The sequence below is a fragment of the Pleurodeles waltl genome, chromosome 1_1 (genome assembly GCF_031143425.1).
Source record: "Pleurodeles waltl isolate 20211129_DDA chromosome 1_1, aPleWal1.hap1.20221129, whole genome shotgun sequence".
NCBI lineage: Eukaryota > Metazoa > Chordata > Amphibia > Caudata > Salamandridae > Pleurodeles > Pleurodeles waltl.
Window position 1 is genome coordinate 269,022,253 of NC_090436.1, and position 16,059 is coordinate 269,038,311.

Here is a 16,059-nt window from a genome sequence, read left to right on the forward strand (position 1 = left end):
CACCAATAGTGGCAGCTGACGGATATCAAGTTGATGTGTTGAATCTATCGAGAGTACACTGTAGAGACAGACATGTCACTGCTGTGTTTAGGAGAGGTGGAGATAGGAGGCTTCTTATCTCTGGTAGAAAACCAGCTCCATGAGCTTTCTGGAGCTTCAGGTGATCTGTTGGGCTGTAAAAGATGTGCTTCCACAAAGTAAATCTGCACTGAGCCCTTGGCCAGATTTGTTGTCTGGTGCCTGTAACATTGATATTTGCAGGCTAAGTTTCCTGATGTCCTTTTATTTGTTCTTTCATCACCCTGGCAAGGTCTTATAGTGGGCCAAAAAAAAGTTATCCTTTTTGCCTTTCTTTGTTTGCCTGACCAATTGTTTATAAGTCAGCTACTGCAATTTTTTTTAATAAAAGAGTCGCCTAACATGTTGTCCCCCAAAACCATTTGTTATGCCCCAATGAGAGCTAACCCTGGTCTTGAGATTTCTCATATACATGCCCTTCAAGCCAATGCACTGCTGTTCTTTGATGTTGTTGACTTCAAAGACCGTCTTCCTCATTGCCATTACATAAGTACAGTATGCTGTGTGAGTGAACTGCTAGTGCTTTCAGTCCAACTACCCTACATCACCTTATTTCCAGAAAAACTTATACTGAGGACCACGGTGGAATTCCTACCAAATGCCATAACCCTTTACTCAAGCACTCTGTCAACAGTTTTGTGCTGCCTCACTCCTCAAAGGAAGAGGGAGATCCTCAATTGTCTTGACACTAAAAGTTCCTTAAGGTTTTTCATCGACCACACAAAAGGCGACTGTGCATATGATCAATTTTTAGTGGGTTTCTCTGGTACAAAGAAATGGAAGACAGTGCATAAGAAGATCCTGCCTAGGTAGATAGTGTTGAAAATTTGCCATTTCTGGAGCGTAACCCCATATTTTCACCTTCTGTTGCTGAGGCTGTTTTATGTTGGCTCTATGTGCCTGCGGTGTTTGCATCCTCACTTTCAATCATGTTCAAATTGGTATACACCTAATTGGCACATTCAATTTACATATAAGCCCCTAATATTTGGTACGACCTGTATCCAGAGCTGGTAAATTATATGCTACTTGTGGGCTGCAAAACTCAGGCCCTCATTATGACTTTTGCGATCTTTTTCAAAGACCACCGAAGCCACACAGCCAGCAGACCGCCAGTGCTGGCGTCTGGTGACCGCCATATTTGGAGTCGTTTGAGGACTTCCATCCATTTATGGGCGGAAGTCCGACTCTTTTGTCCTGGCTGACGGAGTTGAAAAGGCGGGTACATCGCCAGCACTGCCACGGCAACAAGACTCCGCCCGCCATATTACGAGCCATTTTACGGCTTGGCAGAGTCTTGCTGGCATGGTGGTGCTGGCGGTGCAAAATTGCCAGGACCCATCCCCTCCCAGAGGACCTCCACGTCGGAGAAGGAAAGTGATCGTCCGAAAAGGAGGGGGGAATTTTGGGTGCATGTGTGTGGTGTGTGCGTGTATGTGTGCAAATGTGGGTGCATGTGTGCAAGTCTGTGAGTGAGTGTGGGTGCATGTGTGCAAGTGTGCGTATGCAGAGGAGGGAGTGTGTGAATGTATGCATGTGTGGAGGGGGTGGGTTATGAATGATTGTGGGGGGGTGTTTGTGGGTGAATGTGTTTGTGTGAGTGAATGGGGAGAGCGGTTATGTGTATCAATGTGGTGCAGGAGGAGGGATGTGTAAATGTTTGCAGAGGGGGTGCGAATGTGTGAGTAGGGGTGTGTGTATGTCAGTGTGATTGTGGGTGTTTGGATGGATGTGTACGGTTGGGGGAAAGTGTGTGACGGGGTGGGGGAGTTTGTAAGTGTGTGGATGGGTGAGGAGGCGCATGGAGGTGTGGGGACATGTGTGCATGTGTGTGCTGGTGACAGTAATGGGGATTCCTGTCACCGGGTGTGTTGCTGCCAGGGTTTTCATGGCGAGGTGACCGCCATCGAAAGCCTGGCAGACTGCAGCCTGGTAATCCGACCGGCAGGCTGAGGCCTGCCTCCAGGCTAGAGGTGCTCTTCGCCCGCCACGTTGGTGCGACCGCACCAGCAGGCCTGGTGGTGTTGTGGAGGTTTGGCTTCTGCAAAACCCCACAACTTGTGATGTGGTGGTCTGTACGGCTGGGTCTTTTTACTGTGATTTTTGTAATTTCGCTAGGGCTGTGTTGTATTCTAAAATGTTCTGCAGTTCTTGTAATAAACCCATAGTATTGTTTTCACCTCTACCACTTTTTCTGCCTTCTGAACATAGATGTTGTTTTTAAATATCCATGATATACATGAAGGTATTGCTTCAAGAGCATCATAAGTTTTTTGTACTGTTTTGAAACAAATGATGTAATAATGTTAAACTGTGTGAAAGCTTTAAGCAATGTTAAGTACTACACTGTCCTTTATTTAAGTTTGTATTTTGTGAATCCGTGTAATGATTTTCTTTTTTCTTTTGGCTCTTTAGTCGCAGAAAAAGGGCCAGCAGTCCCAGTTTTTGCAAAGCCGTAATTTAAAATGCATAGCCTTATGTGAAGGTAAGTTCTAGCAAATCCACCAACAAGGACATATTAGAGTACTCACAATTTGCACAGTATTGAAAGTTTGAAGTGTCCTTTGTATATAAGGTGCAAATATGATTCTGCTATTTATTTATGTAAGCACACCACACCTCCTATAAGTATACTAGCAGTTAAACTCAAAAGTATTTTTTACACGTCGATTTATGCATCTGGCTACAGAAAGCTTCTCTGCTGTCTTGTAAATGTTAATGTGACCAATACATGGTCATGGCATTTCAAAGGTAGGTACAATGTGCCTTTGACTCTACATTCTGGCTTTGGTGATTGTGACAAAATGGGTCCTACTTAGCTAATAGCCAGATATGTCAGCAGCAGAAACAGCTTCTCTAGTTCTTCATAAGGTCTTCACATCGAAAGCATATCCCTCCCTCACCCCCCCACACACACACACCCCCACCCCCTTCAAGCTGATGGTGGCTCTCACCTGGCAACACTCAAAAAAGAGATCTCGAGACAGTGCAAGGCTGATGTATTGCCTTTGTCAGCTGTTGTTTAGTATAGTTATATCCAATTAATTGTAGAAGGAAGTCTGCATACACAGAAGACAATAAGTAAACAAGCAAGAGTACTCAATCCAGTCACCAACCATCTCAACAAACTTCATGCCATATGGATTATAATAATAATAATAATAAATGTGGGCTTGTAGGTGAGTCCTCAGATCCAGAGGTGATATTTATTGCATATGAGCCCATATTAACATACAGATTCATAATGGTTTGGTAGCTGTGGTGAAGAAATAAACACTTTGCATCAATGCCTTGGTATAATAACAAGGACTTAAGGTTTCTTGATTGTACCTGGTAGGCTGACTACTGTGTCTCATATTAAGTCAAGCAAATGAAACATCTTTCTCAATATAGGAGAAAAGTCATAGTAGTTAAAATATAGGTCCTCATTGACAAGGCCTTATCGGCACACTACGCCACTGGCGCGTCATTTTTTTTATGCTCCAATGGCGCAGTGTGCCAGCCCATATTTACAAGGCCACACAAAGCCATCTTGTGTGCCTTTTAATGGACAAGTAAATATGGGCCCCTTTCATGCATAAAACTGTGTGAAAAGGGTGTTCCATGGGTGTTGCTGTGGATGCTTCCACGCAACACCCATGAATCTGTAAGGAATCTGACGTATTCCCAGATTTACAAGTCTGGGAATTAATCAGATTCTTACGCCACCTCAGAGGTGGCGTAGGAGAGATGCAACTGGGAGAAAATATCTTTATTTTCTACCTTTATTTTCAATGCTGCACACATAGAAAGAGGGAAACACCTCTCTTGATTGTTTTTGTGCATGGAGGTTCCCTTCCTACACACAAACAGTCATCAGAACAACGCAGACATCCTTGCACCATGATGCAAGGGTGCCTGCGTTGGCACTAGGCAGCAATTTCTGCAGCAACACAGGGGGAGAGGACAGAAATACAGAAATGTAAATAAGGTGTATTCCTGCCCTTTCCCGGTGGCACAGGGTGGTGCTGCAAGACACTTGCTGCACCGCCTTGCGCCACGTGTTTTGTAATTAAGCGCCATTTTTTTATTAAAATTATCTTTTTCTTTGTCAAAACCTAATCCTAGCTCTAGGTTAAATGCATGCATTAACAGTCAGACCTATTGTGATCACTCTGTCTTTTTAATGAGCTGGACAATTTATTCTAAAAGTGGACAGAACTTGACAGTAGATGCTGCAGTTTAAATACCCTTGTTAAGATACTTTGCATGTCTTTTTTTATTTATATTTTACTCAAGTACATGGGCAGAGTTAGGGGAACAGCCTGAAAGAGAGGGCCAACAGTTCTTGGACAGAGCTCCTTAACTGAACAATATATGTGGGCCAAAACTCATTCTCGTCATCAATAACATTTACAATTAGAATCTCCTTACAGCAAACATTGTCACATGCTCATTTTACAAACAACACACATAGAATCATAGCCCCAGTCTGAGAGAAACGGACAGAAAGCATTATTAGCAGACCTCCCTTTACTCACCACCATAGACTTGAGGTTATCTGCCCCTGCTGCCATTGAAAAACCAAGTTGATGCCACCACTACCAGGGTTCAGAATTAGAAGGCTTCCACCACTAGCATATAGCTAAACCCGCGGCCTCAGCACTGTCTAAGGAAGAGGCCTGGTGAGGAAATGAATTTGAGTGGCATAGCAGGAAGTCCTGGCCCTTTGATATACCTCTGTAAAAAAATGTTGCTTAGAGATTTTCATTTTGATCTGTGTTTTTGTATCCTTAGAGAAGTAATTTAGTAATACGGGTCAATTTTTTTCTGGACAAATTTTTTTAAAATGGCGAATATGTTGCAATGTTGATGTAATATTTCAGGAACCATGAGACCTATAAACTTCATTTTGGTGTCAAAACATAGGTTTTGGGGGTCATGTAGTGTTATAGAGCCAGGAAATAACTCCTCAGATCAACCCTTCCCCATTTTCCAAAATGGCAGGTCAATAATGATGTGTTTTAGCCATCATTTTGGTAATTTATGTTAATATTGTTTTTGTTTAAGGTTTTCCATTGGTTCAAATTCGTATACATGAGTGAAGCAGGTGGTAGCAGAGGACAGAGTGTTACTAACTACAAAATCTGAAGACTCCTTAAACAAATAAAAATGTGTCATATGCCGAACTAAACCGAAGGAAAAGCTAACATCAACTGCCACTGGGCAGAAGAGAGTTCGAGATGCTGCAGAAGTACGGCAAGGCGAAGCTCACAAAATATTAAAACTGATAGGTGAAGAGGATCAAATATTTTATTACTGTAACACGTGCTACAAGTCGTATACAATGGAAATAAAGCCTGGAAAAAAATTGTCAAAAAAGTAGCAGAAACCAGTGAATTACAACAAGAATCCAAGTCTTCTGAGAACGCAACGACAACTAAACCCAGTGATCAATAGCTTCCCCTCGTCCACCTCCAACAACTGATCAGAAAGCAGAGAATCATCAATGTGTTATCTGTGGTTTAGCCAGAAGAAGGGCCAAAGGGATTGATGAAAGAGCACGGAGTATGTGAGTCGCAAAGGACAGATATGTTTTTATTTGCAGCTAGTTTCTTCTAAGATGAAGTTTTCTGTGAAGTAGCTGATATAAATAGCAAGGTGAATGTACTTGCATACATGCATTCAAAAATATGAACATACAGTGAAGTCCCAGCAGCAACGCTACTGCCAGCCTTTAGTTAAGTTTGTATTCATTGATAAAGTTTTAAAACCACTCTTGAGTGCTGGCTATGGGTTCACACTCAGTGAGATCAGAGAAATAATGGTCAGCATTGATGAAACTGTGTTCATCTATAATAATGAAATTAATATTTTTCTGGTGAGAATGTACAGTGACAGAATTTGTTTTTGTCAGTCTAACAAAAACAATGAGCCACTAACAGTGTTCTCAGCTGATTTCACTCCTGAAGCTCTTGCTGCCAAAATAAGATCACAGTATACAGTAAGATCTGCAGGAACCATTTAAAAAAATGTTCTGAAAGATTTAGGCCCATATTTAAGAGGGCCTAGCTCCATTCCAATGCCACATCAGCGTCATTGTTTTACGCTAATGTGGCGTTGGAAGGCCAAAAACGTTGCGCCATATTTACAAAGTTGCACCACTTTGTAACCCCTTGCACCACATTATGCCTGCGCAAGCCATAATTTATGCAAGCGGGGAGTTCCGGGGCTATGGAGGCCGAAAAAATGGTGCAAAGAAATCTAAGCATTTTTAACGCCGGCTAAGAGCAGGCATTAAATGGAGGGTCCCAATGTTTTCAATGGGCCTCTAGGTGTTTTGCAGGATTAGTGTCAACATTTTTGATGCTAATCCTGCCAAGTGCCAGACTAGCATAAAAAATTATGACACTAGTACCCCTGACTACAACCATAGTGCACCGTATTTTAAATACGGTGCACACATGGTAGCATTAGGGGGCGCTAAGGGACACAAAAAAAGTGACACCACTTTTCTTAAATATGCCCCTTAGATTTTGGACATAATAACAAATTTTGTGATGCCCCAGAGCTCCGCAAATCAAGAGAGTCAGGAAGAATGCCTGATGTTGTCTTAACATTTATTGCATCATTGTTTAATATCTGCAAAGCAAACTGTTGCAAACTAAAGTTCTTGAGTTTGGAACAGAAATCAACAACATTGATGATGGCTTTGAAGATATATAAGCAAAGAAGTGGAAGACAATCCTGTGAACCGACAGTCTTATGCTGGGCAAATGTACTATTTGTTCTAAATCATATTTTATGAATTACATTCCGGCAAAAAGAAAATTCCGCTACACATGATAACTGCCCATGCAATCTATGACAAGTGCAAAAGTAGACAGCTAATCACTTCAATGAATAGGATTGGTGTATCAACAAGTTGTAATGACATAGTGTAGCGCAGGACCTTGTTAGCAGCTCTTGCTGTAAAATCTTGTCAACTCGACAGCACACCATTCCAAGTCATTTTACCAGGAAATGATTTACAATTGCTGCTCTTAATAATTGTGATTTTGAAGACAGCTCTTCTTTGTCCGGAACATCCCCCACACATGATACTGCCATGGTGCTTTTTTAAGATTGCACCATTGAAGTTGATGCTGGAAAGCAAGCTGTCTCAACTGTAGGCATAAGCAAATAAATCTGCAAATGTATAACTGAGCTGCCTTCCCAGTGTGTGCAAGATCACTACAAGCCATCAACACACCCAGTCTATCAGAAAGTTTCAAAGTGGCTGAGGACGTGAATCTTTTCTACCTGATGTTGAGGTCAACGGAGCCGATTAAACTGAATTTATCATATTGCTTATTTGGTGTGGACTGAAGGATGAAGAAAAGCCATTTTCTTTGTGGGCTGGAATACATGCTCTGATCTCCCAGAATACCGCCCCACTGAAGAAGGTTGGGTTTTTTACCAGTAATACCATCTCCTGTCACAAAATACACAACAGTTTACACAGCTCTGAAAAAAATTCCAAAATGTTCATGCTCAGCTTGAAGGCCAGCTTGTTGTCCAATTTTCTGCGATGCAGGTGTTTTCTCTATTGTTGCTGGCATTGCAATGAGCAATCCAGTAGAATTTGATGATCTTTATCCAATGAAGGACATTTTCCACATGACAAAAATTGATTTGCAGTGTGCAGGAGCTTATCTCAGTGGATGTTGCATGGACAATGCACTTATTGAGGCTGAAATCTTTGGAAGCAAAACTGCCCAGTCAGTATTGAAAGGAATTCATTCTGTTTGTTTGTTACAAGGTGTGCTTATCATATCCGAGGCTTTTGAAACAATGCTTTCTAGAACAAGAATGACAAATTAGGTTTTGCATAACTTATCTCATAAGTGAACATGGCACATGGTGCACTTCATTCCAAAGACATAATGCAAAGCCAGGCACTATTTAATACACTCAGTTCAAATTCAGAGAACCTGAAAACCCAGATTGTATAGTGTGTCAAAGAATGTGAAATAAAATCAGAACTTTGCAAGTACAGGGAAAATATTTTACACATGATAGCTCTAGTGAAAAACCTGGTACATGTACATGCTGATCCGGAAGGTGATTAGGAGTTGCAAGTGAAGACTATGGAGTCACTGATTACTGTTTTGCGAATTTGATTGCATAAACTACCTGAGATATGGCTCCTGGTATTTGGAAACAGTTAAGAAGCTAGAGGTGGAAAAAGCATACCTCTATTGAAAATTCCTCCAAGGACATTTTGTGATGAATGACAGAAAGGGAAGGTTCTATGATGTGGCTCCAGAAATGAAAATGGAACAGACGATACAAGGATCACAGAAAAGCTCCAAATGAATTGTTGACAAGACATGTAAAAGTGAATATGTTGCTCAATGGCAGGTAGATTACCGTGAAGTCATTTTCATTTGCAATGTTTTCAGAGAGATGAAAAATTCAAAATTAATGGACCATGGTGAAACTGTTCTTCACCACTATCTTGTGGGAAAGAGAGGGGAACGTTTTAATAAAAATTTTCACAGCCTTCTTCAGTCCATGCAGCAGCAAGGAAACCCCTTTGAAATGACTGAGCCTGTGCAACTACACAACTTTGTGACCAAACAATATGTGGATAATGATGTAAAGACACGTCTACTAGATAACATGAATTGAAACTACACATAGAATTGAAGCAGGAGACATTTGTATTAAAAGAGAAACCCCTGTTTGCTGTTTGACATAATCACTAAAGCTAAACTTTCAAGCTTTAATTGCCATAGTAAGAGTTTCGGCCAACCAGCCTCTACAAAAAAGGTTACACAAAACAACTTTTGCAAGCACCTACAGAGAAGGATATATCAAAAGAAAAGACATTCTGTTGCATGATCTTCTTCCAACAAACGCATTATTTGATGGAGCTGCTGTGACCAAACCAATAGCACAAACTCGTACAAGAGTTCGAAAAACCTTTCACCTTAAGAATTTCAATTAAAAAAGGTGTCCTCATTGAAAACTTCTTTTTTTTTACAACTGTATGTCACAATTGCAAATGGTCAAGATTTCATCCATGCAGAACTTCGGAGAGGTATTTCAGACCTTTCTATAGATAGCAAAGTCAATGTGCACCTGGCAAGAACTGCACATTGTCTTTGACAGTTATCTTGAACTATCTGTCAAAGAATGTGAGAGCATCAAAAATTTGACGCCTATACCTGTGCAACTTGACAAATTCTGGTCATCAACATCGAACAAGATGAACTTGGAGATGTTAAATCGCCAAAACATTGCTGATGCTTCAGTGAACACGGAATTTTCAATTATTGCAAGTGGAATAATTGCCAATGAGGAGTTGGTGCATGCAGAGATACATTCAAAAGGTACGGGCCATATTTTTCAAGAACTTAACAGCAATATGGAGGAAGCTGACCTTCGTTTTGTGCCACATATTGAGTGGGATGTTCGAAATGGTTCCAATCTAGTCACTGTACTGTCAAATGACACAGATGTTATTATTGTGCTACTTAGATTTGTTGCAATGTTCATAGGCCAAGGATTTTCAGAGTTCTGTATACGTTATGGAACTGGCGAGATCCTACTTCATATTCTGTACAAGAAACTCAGGGGCATATTTATACTCGGCTGAATTAGCATCATTTTTTTAATGCTAATTCAACGCAAACTTAACGCCATATTTATATTTTAACGCTAGGCAAAATATGTCTAGCATCAAAATATTGGAGTTAACGTCATGTTTTGGATGAGTGAAACCTCCTTGCATCAGTGAGATGCAAGGTAGGCGTTCCTGTCCAAAAAATAACTTTAAGCCCCTAGCGCCATATTTATCCACCCTGGCAAAAATGACGCATGGGTGGTAGGCGGACCCAAAAAATGACGTTAACTCCGATTTGCATCAAATTTTTATGCCTGGGTCAGATCAGGCATTAAAATGAGGCAAACTCATCACTACTTAAGGAAAACACAAATAAGCAACATTATCAACCAGCAGGAGAAGGTGGAGGTGCTACTGATCCAGCTTGCGAGACGATGCAGAGGACAGCAACAACTACAGCAATCACCACGACCACAACGTGGCCCACAAAGGCAACGCAGAAGGCAGGAGAGGGTCTTTAGAAACAGGACAACTCTCCTTGGCCTCAGGGACCAGGACACCATAAGGACCTACAGACTGAACCATCTGCACCACATTGAGCCACTAACCACAGCCAGCCTGCAGACCCCACAAAACATACCACCTGTGACAAAGCTGCTAGCTGTTCTGCACATGCTGGCAAGTGGCTCATTCCAAACAACGGGTGCCCTGGTTGCTGGTGTCTCACAACCATCATTCTCTGTGTTCCTGCCAAAGGTGTCAGACGCTATAATCTACCTGACACCCCACCACATCAGCTTCCTCAACACCCAGCAAAAACAGCAGGAGACACAACAGGGGTTCTACTATATGCATGGCTTCCCGCATGTGCTTGGTGCAATTGACTGCACCCATATCCGGATCGTTCCACCTGCAGCAACAGAGCACTTGTACTGGAATCGCAAGCACACACATTCCATTAATGTGCAGGGCATAGTGGACTACCAGCCAGAGACTATTCAGAAACATTTTGGCCAAGTATCCTGGGAGTGTCCATGACACTTCCAGGATGCACAATATGGAAATGGCCTACTTGTGGGTAAGTCAACAAACCTAGCAATATACACACAACACATCAACCCTGTAGGACACACATGACATACACCACTACATAAACATATGGCCAGGGTAACACAGATGTGCAGGTAACAACACATATGCACCATGCTGCAATACAGCACAATCAGTGCACACCACAAACACATACATCCACATGTACGTAACACACCCACAACTTTGCAGGCACACACGTGAAGGACAGGTTCAAACATGTACCCTTTGCTAACAGAAGAACTACACAGACCACTACAAGTTCCCACATGCTGCTTTCTACGTACACTTCACACATAGTACACCAAACAAAGAATAGCACAGCCATGTCAATGGCATACACCATGCTCATGTTACATAAGTCTCATATAGGCACAGATCCCTCAAATCATGCCGTGCAAGTCACTGCCAGAACAAACATCAAATCCCAGTCAACTGCTGCTAATACGAACTACATCTCAACAACATATACCAGACTTACCTGTAGTGTGCATAGACATCTGCCTGATGCATTGGGTCACACACATAGGAATACAAAATCAATGCCCATCACATACCATGTGCCAGATTTGTGATAAGTGGCACTACACCTACTGTAGTGCCACCTCACACGCGCCCCTTACTGACCCACAACACCATCATGTCAGTACCATAAACAATAAATGGCCCATGGTGAAGAGTCACTGTTAAACAGTACAGATCATGGATGCCATAGTGGGACCCTGTAGGAGAATACAGGACATCACTGACCTCACATGCACATGCACTGGGCCAAGGGACACATTTTCTAAGTAGCTGAGCTTCATCTCATAGCCTACACTGTGCATGTGTTGACAGTATAAATGCTGAATCATGTGTTGGAAGATAGGAGAGACACTGGTAGAAATGTTGATCATCCTGAAACAATGGGATACACACCCATGAACACCGGATGGCTGCCACAAACATTAGCTGCCACTCAGGATCACCAAGGGACCTATGTAAAAGCCCCTAGTGCCATTGTCATGGCCTGCACTGTATATACAACTTGTCAGATGACCACTCTTTTGTGACTTGACGGCACATTGTAAATCGGCCACCCTTCCATGCAGTATGTAGTGTGGAAGGGGAGTGCAATGAGTGTTGCTGCAGGTCACTCACCACAAATACATAGCAGGATGATGCTGACTCAGATTAGGTGTCACCTAATACCTGAGGCAGTGCCAACATCAAACACCACCCCAGGAGTGCCGTTTGCAGGTTGCAATAAGGAAGAAGACTGTGCTTTGAACTCATATGAATGTGCCACCAAAGCATGGTGCATACTGCTGCACACACAGAAAGAGACAATTATCCACCAAAACATCGTATGTATAGGGTGGTGTCCCTTCCTGCACAGATACATCCACCTCCACAAGGCAGCTAGCCAAGCACCCTGGTGCAAGATTAGTAGTGTAGGTGCATGGCTACATATTAGCCACTGGTGCAGGGGACAACAAAGGTTTGCCTAGTAACATGTCACACATGGGGCATTGTTGCATAGTCAAAATGTTGCAGGACAGTGCTGCAGCTGTTGGAGACGTGTTGTGCATTGTCACTTACTCACTTCAATAGGCCTAAGTGTCGCACATCATCTGTAATGAGACATGTCAACATGGATGGGATGTCCAGGCTCTGTAGTGCTACCATGTTGCCACTAAATCTGACCCCATTGTGGTGTCAGGATGTGTCATGTCCCCTCTAGTGATAGCACACTGATACAAAGGTGCAGTACACAACACATGGTACATATATACTGACCATCAGTTAAGATTCCAAATCATATGTCCCAGGTCCTTGAGCCAAACTCAAGATTGTCATGTCCAACAACACAGTGGTGAGAACACCTTGCACAAGGCCAGGAGCTTACATAATACCACAAACACATATGAGTCACAACCAACTCAAAATATCAATTGCCATGCTACATGACAAACCTGTTGCAAGCCTTAACAACAACTTACTCCTTTTATCTTTTGTAGCGGATCAGGGTTATGGCATATAGCCATGGATTATGACCCCATTTGCCAACCCTAACCCAACCCACATGCGTTAGCGCAGTTTTGCGTCAAAAAGTATAAACCTGGGCCTTAATGCAGAGATGCCCAGTGTTCTTATCAGGGCACATAAAATTGGAACAAAGCTTGGAGGTTTCACTGCTGAACCTGTGAAGTTTCTAAGAGGATTCGCTGAGACAGAAAAAGAATGTGACTTTAACGACATAGAAAAATACCTTGTGCTTGAGTAGAAAATGAGTGGAAAATGAGTACTGACTGGCACACATTTGATGATCTTCTGTAAAGTGAGTTCAAGAGATCAGCCATGCTAAGTGACCATCCACCAATGTCATATTCTGTGTGTGGACACATTAAAAGAGCATTCTACTTGATGAGAAGATGTGTAAATGCTTTGGATCATGCATATGTAGAGAAAGATCCATGTGAATTTGATTGGGAAGATATTGATGGGGTGCTAAATCCTATGAAATTTCTAAAGCCTTTACCCACAGAACTTACACGTACACATACTAGCAAAACCTATGCTATAAAAAGATGTCCATCGATAAGCTTTTCTCAAATGTTCAACATTCTGCAAATGTACCATGTGATTGCAGAAACAAATAAATAAAGTGAACTGTGAAAATTTGTCTAAAACAGGAGTGGTAAACATTATTGTTTTCATATTCAGATCCAAACCATTGTTTGGTGTATACGTAAAAGGATTAAAAAAATAATTTGTTTCTCTTCTAATTTTATCTCTTGTTCCTCCATTATAGCCACCATTTTGGAAAATGGTTGAAGAGTTGCTCGGAAGAGTTATTTTCTGTCTCTGTAAGACTACTTGACCCCCAAAACCTATGTTTTTACACCAAAATTTACTATTTAGGTCTCATGGTCCCTGAAATATTACATCATTCCTGCAACACTTCCACCATTTTCAAAACTGTTGTCCAAAAGAATTTGGCCAGGATCAGCAATGTCTACCCAAGCTAACTTACTTTTTTAATAATACAAAAACACAAATCAAAATGAAAATCTCTGGACAACAGCTTTTTTATGGAGGTATCTCAGGGCTGGGTTTAAGGAGTAGAGCAAAAGAGAATGCACAATATCCTGTGTTGGTGGATAGTTGGTTCTCCCAACTAAAACCTTCTGTGATAACCTTGAAAATAAGACTGAAAATTGAGGAGTAGGAGTGAGTTTTTAGCTACATACGCCGAGAACGCATACACTGAATCTTAACCTTTAACTTTGCCTCCTCACCAGGAAGGGTTGTTCCAGGTGGAATCTTTCAAGTGACACGAATTAAAACATTCAACACTCTGAACCTACTTAGACTTTCCCATTCACTTCACAAACAACTAAATCAAACCACAGGTTCTCAGATATGAATAATAGGATTTGCAATATACAAAATGTTGCTGAAAAAATTCTAACTTAACAGGACATGTGACCTCACTTGTCAAAGCCTGCTAAAACAATTGAAAACAAAGGCTGTTATGTGGCTGGGTGGCAAACAACCTTTATAATTCATGTAAAATAAATTAAGCTAGCATCTGACTCTTTATCGCAAGCATGGCACATTCCCAGTTCTGTATGTTCAAGTAGCAAATGAGGGCTTTCTGGACTGTATAGTACCGTTCAATAGAAACCATTAGCCTCTCACATGTAAAATCAATGATTTCTAAAAGGAAAGTCCAGGACCTTCCTTTTAGAGCTCCTTCCTCATGACATTCAGTCATAGATTATCTATCATTTATAGAATGCTTCTGCTCAAATATTTTTACATTAGCATCACTAATGTACTAGGTTTATTTTAGATTGCCCTACCTGTCTGTTGTCACATTCTCTTTCATTATGCAGACATAGTCTATCTGAATATACTACCCATTGATACCACATTTGACACATACTTAGAAATAGCTGTTTTTCTTGAACTAACATCAACTGCAATATTCAGTCAAACGTCTCCAAAATGTTCTGTAGTCCTTTCTGTGATTAAATGTTTGTGAAAATGCTTTGTTATGGCTAAATATCGGGTTTATATTCGATATATTTTACTTTTGCTTTTTGTTGGCTCAGATTTAGGCCCTCATTACAAACATGGCAGTCTGGGCCGCCATGCCGGCGGTGGCAGTAATTACCGCTACCGACATGGCGGTCCAGACTGCCATATAATAAACGTGGCAGAACCGCCTCTTATGTAACTCCGACACCGCCAGGCTTCCGTCACCAGGCAGCCTGGAGATAGCAGAGTTACATATCTGACAAGGCATGCTGCCCGCCTGATAATGTTTCAGGTTCCACCAGCCTTTCCCTGGCGGTTTACCCTGCCAGAGAAAGGCTGGTGTAATGGGTGCCTCGGGCCCCCTTGGCATGGGCAGTGCAGGGGCCCCCATGCGCAGCCCTGGCATGCATTTCAGTGCCCGATTCAGTGAAGGCAGTGAATTGTGCGACGGGTGCTGCTGCACCCGCCGCACTGCTACATCGGCGGCGGCAAATGGAGCCATCGTCAATGTTCAGGCCTTGCATTCAGATGGGCTGGCTGGCGGAAACACTGTTTCCGCCCGCCAACCCAGCTGAATGTTCATTATGTGGCCAACGGGGTGTTCTGCACGCTGGCGGTCTTTTGTTGAGCACAAGCGCCGAAACCTGCCGAGCTTATAATGACCACCTTAGTGTTTATTTGTAATGTGGTCTGTATTTCTTAGATGAAAATGTTCAAGGCTTTTTAGAAAAGAGTTATGATGTAGTGGTGAATTGTTAGAAATATATATGTATCATCTTCTTTCTCTGCAGTGATAACCTCACCTGATCTGCACAAACATGGAGACATATGGGTGGTTCCTAACACTGATCATGTCTGTACAAGATTCTTCTTTGTGTAAGTGCAGGTTCAAACCCAGATATCTATTTTTTTAAATTCATTGATTCTCATTCACTCCAAATGTATCCTTTGTTTTGCACAATATAGTCTGCTTGTTTTACTGATATCTGCACTCTCACCTACAACTCAACTTCTGATGATTGACTCACCTGCAGAGGTCATAATGGTGAAATTCAAATTATCTTGAAGAGTGTGTGAATTACTTCATATTGTATGTACAGCAGCCATTGAAAACACTTTAGTTAACAAGCATTATGATTTTTTTCAGAAATTCATGTAATCAAATAACCTTCAAACTTCTGTGAAATAAAAAAACATTTCAAGTGATGGTATGGTAATAAACTAAAACTTGAAAGCCACTGACATTCTTGATAGCAGTGCCACCACCAGTGTACTTC

At 41.8% G+C, this 16,059-nt stretch overlaps 1 protein-coding gene across 1 annotated transcript in view; it reads left to right on the top strand.

Annotated features, from left to right (window-relative positions):
• Positions 1 to 16,059, top strand: part of PARP8 (poly(ADP-ribose) polymerase family member 8) — a 636,820-nt gene that overhangs the window by 543,487 nt on the left and 77,274 nt on the right. Inside the window, exons 24-25 of the mRNA XM_069221607.1 lie at positions 2,494 to 2,563; positions 15,574 to 15,658. Coding sequence (XP_069077708.1) covers positions 2,494 to 2,563; positions 15,574 to 15,658 — 155 coding nt within the window. The remainder of the gene's footprint in view (positions 1 to 2,493; positions 2,564 to 15,573; positions 15,659 to 16,059) is intronic.